This window comes from Corapipo altera, unplaced genomic scaffold (genome assembly GCF_003945725.1).
Source record: "Corapipo altera isolate COAL_440 unplaced genomic scaffold, ASM394572v1 226, whole genome shotgun sequence".
Classification (NCBI taxonomy): Eukaryota; Metazoa; Chordata; class Aves; order Passeriformes; family Pipridae; genus Corapipo; species Corapipo altera.
The window spans coordinates 40,258-45,628 of record NW_020885054.1 but is presented as its reverse complement, the minus strand read 5'-3'; the positions used below and the strand labels follow the sequence as shown (position 1 = coordinate 45,628).

Here is a 5,371-nt window from a genome sequence, read left to right as displayed (position 1 = left end):
CCTTCCAACCCCAGCCCCTCTGGGATTCTGTGCAGATCCCACCTGTCCCGGGTTGGCACAGTCGGGACTGGTTTGTTGTGACTCTTTAACTGAAGAACAGGTCAAAGGGCTCTTCCTTTGGTCCCGTAAATCCCAGAATCCCAGAAGAGCTGGGGTTGGAGGGGCCTGTGGAGATCATCCAGGACAGGGTCACCTGGAGCAGGTGACACAGGGGCTCATCCAAGTGTGTTTGGGATGTCTCCAGAGAGGGAGACTCCAGAGCCTCCCCCGTCCCAGTGCTCTGCCAGCTCCATGGAGGAAGTCCTTCCTTAAGTTGAGGTGGCCCTTGTGGTGTTTTAGTTTGTGCTTGTCCTGTCCCTGGGCACCACTGGGCAGAGTCTGGCACCACCCTGGCAGCCCTTGGGGACATTTGTATGTTTATCACCTGCATGGAAACGATCCCTTTGCACAGAAAGCCTGTCCTTGGGGCACCACAAACCACCTCCCGGGGTGAGAGGGGCAGGAAAACCAGCTCATTTCGTGGCACAAAGCCAAGAGGGCTGGGGAGGGCAGCCCAGTGAGTGGTGGCTGCTCTCCCCAGACCTGCAGAACGTGAACATCACGCTGCGGATCCTGTTCCGGCCCGTGACGGCGCAGCTGCCGCGCATCTTCACCAGCATCGGCGAGGACTACGACGAGCGGGTCCTGCCCTCCATCACCACAGAGATCCTCAAGTCTGTCGTGGTAAGGACGGCCCGGGAGCTGCTGGGCTCTCTCTTCCCTCTCCTGCCGACGAGGGACCCGCTGGAGCGTGGAATGTGTCGTGCCTTGGGAGAGCGGAATCCCAGAACGGTTTGGGTTGGAAGGAAACTTAAAGCTCATCAGGTTCCAACCCGGGCTGGGGCAGCCACAGCTTCCCTGGGAAATCCATTCCAGCCCCTCACCACTCTCACAGGGAGGAATTTTTTCCCTGAAATCCCACCTAAGCCTGCCCTCTGGCAGTCTGATAAGGCTTCTCTTTGCACCCCCAGGCTCTCGTGGGCCACCCAGCAAAGCTGATTGCAGCAGTGCTGACTGTTTGTTCCTCGGTCACTCCAGCTGCTTGGCCTGATTTGATTCATGCTGGATGATCTCTGGATGGAAAGAGGTTCCTTCATTACCAGCTCTGCTCTTCCAGCTGGGAGCCTCCAGCAGGAGAAGAGGATTTTCATTATCCTTTTATCTTAGATTTCAGCTGACTGAGGAGTTCTGGGGTTGGGAGCATCCCCAGGGAACTGCCAAATAATCCCTTGCCAGCTTAAACTCCCAGTCATTCAGTCTTGCTCCTGCTCCAGCTGCCTGGGCAGCTCCACGTTTGCTGGGGGAGAGCTCTGGGTGCAAAGACAGGCAGGGCACAGAGAATGCCCTAAGGGTTAAGGTGAGCTGGGAAAGCTCCCAGAAGCAGAAACCCTAACCCTAAACCAAACCCTGACCCTAACCCTTCCGAACCCTACCCCTAACACTCTGCCTAATTCTAGACCCTAACCCTAAACCAAACCCTAACCCTAACCCTTGCTAACCCTAACCCAAACCATAACCCTAACCCTAGCCCTAGCCCTAACCCTTCCTAACTCTAACCCTAGCCCTAGCCCTAACCCTAAGCTTTCACAGAATCCCAGAATCCTTGAGGTTGGAAAAAACCTCCAAGAGCATCGAGTCCCCCCTGTGCCCAATCTCCACTTTGTCCCCAGCCCAGAGCTCTGAGTGCCACGTCCAGTCCTTCCTTGGACACCCCCAGGGATGTGGCTCCACCACCTCCTTGGGCAGCCCCTTCCAGTGCCTGGCCGCCCTTTCCATGAAGGAATTCCCTGTTCCAGGCTCGCTTTGATGCTGGGGAGCTGATCACCCAGAGGGAGCTGGTCTCCAGGCAGGTGAGCGAGGACCTCACGGAGAGAGCGGCGACCTTCGGGCTCATCCTGGACGACGTGTCCTTGGTAGGAGTTCTGCCTTTGCCATTTCCCTCTCGGAGTCAGTGGGATGTGGGGGGTTTGGGTGTGTGGCCTGGGTGTGTCTGTGCCTCTGGAAGGGTGTTGTGCTCCCAGCTCCTGTCAGCTCCTCTGCCTTTGTCCCGCTGACCTTGGGCAGCCCTTGGTGTGTCCACAGCCCTCCCTGGGCAGGGCTTTTGTAGCTCCAGTGAGGAGCAAATGCTTCCCTGGGGGATGGATTGGGCTGCACCTGGCTCTGCATTTGGCAGCTGTTCCACAGGCACCCCAAGGAAGCACCAGGAATGAGGAGGGGTGAAAATACCCACTGTGAGAGCAGCTTTTTCTGCAGAGCATTAAGTGTTCTCCTGGTTCTCCTCTTCCAGGCCCATCCAAGGAGGGAGCTCTGCCCTCCCATCTGCCTCCACAAGTTAAACTTCTTCCTTTGTAAATTAAATGTGTTGTAGTCTGGCCTGTGCATCCACCTGGGGCTTCCCTCAGAACAGAGAAGGGACACGGGAAGTGTTTGCAGGGAGGTGACTTTGTTTCTGCAAAATGTCATTTTTGACACTTTGTTTCTGGAGCTTTTCCCCTGAGCACACTCCTGGAGGAAGCTGAGCTTTCCCCTGTCCCATCCCAGGAGCTCTCAGCTGTCCAGGCAGCCCGGGCTGAGGATGGGGATGGCTGTGGGATGGGGATTTTTTTGGGATTCTGGCTTTCCCCCCCCATTCCAGGCAGGGTCGCAGCAGAGCTGCTGAGAACTGTCAGTGTTGTGGACTTGGCTTGGTTTGTGCCCTCCAGACCCACCTGACCTTTGGCAAGGAGTTCACAGAGGCGGTGGAAATGAAGCAGGTGGCCCAGCAGGAAGCAGAGAGAGCCAGATTCATTGTGGAAAAGGTAATTTGTCCTTCTGAGAAACTTGGAATTGGTTCCTGGTGTCTCCTTCCCACTCCAGCTTCCAGTGAACACCTTGCTCAGCTGCTCAGAGCCTGGGCAGGTGAAGGACAGAGTCCCTGAGGGTCACAGTGCTGAGATGGCCCTGGATAAAGCCCCAGGGTGGGTTTGGGGGTCCTTTTTTCATATCCTGTCCCAGTCAGTGTTCCTGGAAATGCCTGTGTGGAGGAGGGAGGAAAAGCCAGTTAGAAATGGGGTCCAAGGATGAGATTTGCAACCAGTTTCCTGCTGTTTGTGGAATTTGGAGAGGGTGGTCAGAGCTTTGCAGGGTGTTTGATACCACAGGGTTTGATACCCTGTTTGATACACAGGGACCTGTGTGCTGGGAGTGTTACTGACAGGTAATCTTGGATCAACCCAGGATCTCAGGGAGCACCTGCAGAGACAATTCCATGTTCAGTACAGGTGTTCTCAGCTGTTCTGTGCCTGTTGAGTGCAGCAAGATGCATGTCATCAGCCAGGGTGATTAAACAGTTGATCTGACCTGGTTTGAACCCTCTTGCTGAAGTTCTCCAATCCCTCCTAGACCATTTTCCACCCTCAGGTGGATTAATGTTTCCTGAGGTTGAAAATCATCTTGGAATTGCCTTTTTTTCCCCCACAGTAGGCAGAAAAACAGTAAAAAGTGAACTTACCTTGACTTTCTGCCTGAGGGAGAGAACAGGAGGTGGGACTGGGGGTTTCCAACACGAGAACAGCAGCGGCCTTTGCTTGGCTCGTTTCCTCTGCAGCAAATCAGCCCTTCACCCTCTCCTTTCGCTTGCAGGCCGAGCAGCAGAAGAAGGCAGCTGTGATCTCTGCTGAGGGGGACTCCAAGGCAGCAGAGCTCATTGCCAACTCCCTGGCCACGGCCGGGGACGGGCTGATCGAGCTGCGCAAGCTGGAGGCGGCCGAGGACATCGCGTACCAGCTCTCGCGCTCCCGCAACATCACCTACCTGCCCTCCGGACAGTCCGTGCTCCTCCAGCTGCCTCAGTGAGCCCGGCGGCCTCTGCCCCGCCGGCTCAGCCCTCTCCAAAACCAAATCATCGCGGTTTCCTCCTTGGTAAAAGCAGAGGAAACGGAAATCGACCCCTTTTCGAATTGGTAATCCAATAAAAGCGAACGCGCGTTGACACCAGAGCTGCGTTTCCTCCCACGGGCGGCAGAGCTGTGGCTTCACCGACCACTCGAGGTTTGAGAATTGCCCCTTTCCAGGCAGTCTGAGCACCAGGAGCAGAGTTTCCCATCTCCTCCCTCCTGGGATGAGCAGGTAGCCCGGGTGACTCCCTGTGCCGGGTCCATCAGGGCTCTCGGCTGCCTCAGTGCCTTCAGGCCTGGACTGTGGGACAGGGCTCGCCCTCCAGCCAGCCAGTCCTTTGCCAGGGTCACCTGAGAGCAAAAGGACTCCTCAGCTCGGGGCAGTGGCTCTGCTGTGCCTGTGGGAAGCACAGCCCTGGCAGCTGGGGGCACAGCTCCGTGCTGGGGTGAGGAGATTCCCCCTGTGCAGTGCATGGATTCCAGGCACGGAGGGGAGGGAAGGTGGCTCCTCTGCAGGGAATCCTGCTGGAATCAGGACCTCTCTTCCCCCTGTTGCTGCCCCCTGCTCTGTTCCTCCTGCCCTGTGGGGTGCTCTCCCAGGCCAGCCCTGGCACAGGGAGGGTCACTCGGTGCTCTGTGGCTCAGGCAGTCGGGGGTGGGCAGAATTCTCTGTTACATCCACGCTCTTTTTTATTCCGGGAGGCCGAGTTGTGAGGAGATGTGAGGGGGGAGATTGTGTAACCAGCCTTCAATAAATGTCACAGGCCCGAGGGTGGCAGTGTGGGTCGTTGCTTTATTTTCTGCTGTCTCAGAAGAACGAAGGTTGGGTCAGTGGGGCAAGACACGTCCTGCTCGTGCTGGATTATGGGATGAGAGTCACCTGGCACAGGTGAGTGGGGCTTGATCCTGACGAATTAGAAGCTTGGAACGTGAGTCTTACAAATTCCTGCAACAAGAGTGTCTTGTTTTTGTGAGGGCTTTCACTGCTCTCCCTGCACAGTTCCAGCCTGGCAACCTCCTGCAGGTTGGATCTGTTATCCCTCAGCAGCAGCCTCGGGTGGGTGTGACTGCTGCCCTGGGGGTTCCTGTGGAACCTGCTGGGGATGGTGGGCTCCTTTCAGCCCCTTGCGCTTGTTGCCCTCACTTCTGGTGACATGGAAAGCCTTTCCTGCTTTTTGTGCTGGGCAAGGAATGCTCCTGCAGTGATGAGGTGCCTGAGCTTGCAAAGTGTTTCAGGCAGCCAAGGACTCCCAAATAACCCAGATCTCTTCCCCCTCCGGTGCTCTTGCTCTTTATTCTTCTGCTTTACTGCTTCAGACACTTCTGGGGAAGCTTCCACTGCTCTCCCAAGGCTCCTTTTAAAGCATTTCCTGCTTTAGTTTCACACTCCAGGTGTTGGGCTCCGAACAGTGGGGCTGAAATCCCTGCTCAGCTCCCGGGGCTCTGCATTCCCTCTC

General features: G+C 56.4%; 1 protein-coding gene across 1 annotated transcript in view; it reads left to right on the top strand.

The window, feature by feature from the left end:
- The window catches only part of PHB (prohibitin), a 24,192-nt gene extending 19,506 nt beyond the window's left edge, over positions 1–4,686 (top strand). The window contains exons 3-6 of the mRNA XM_027668850.1: positions 531–723; positions 1,836–1,952; positions 2,742–2,837; positions 3,661–4,686. Of these exons, the coding sequence (XP_027524651.1) occupies positions 531–723; positions 1,836–1,952; positions 2,742–2,837; positions 3,661–3,873 (619 nt within the window). The 3' untranslated portion in view covers positions 3,874–4,686. The remainder of the gene's footprint in view (positions 1–530; positions 724–1,835; positions 1,953–2,741; positions 2,838–3,660) is intronic.
- The last annotated feature ends 685 nt before the right edge of the window (positions 4,687–5,371 follow it).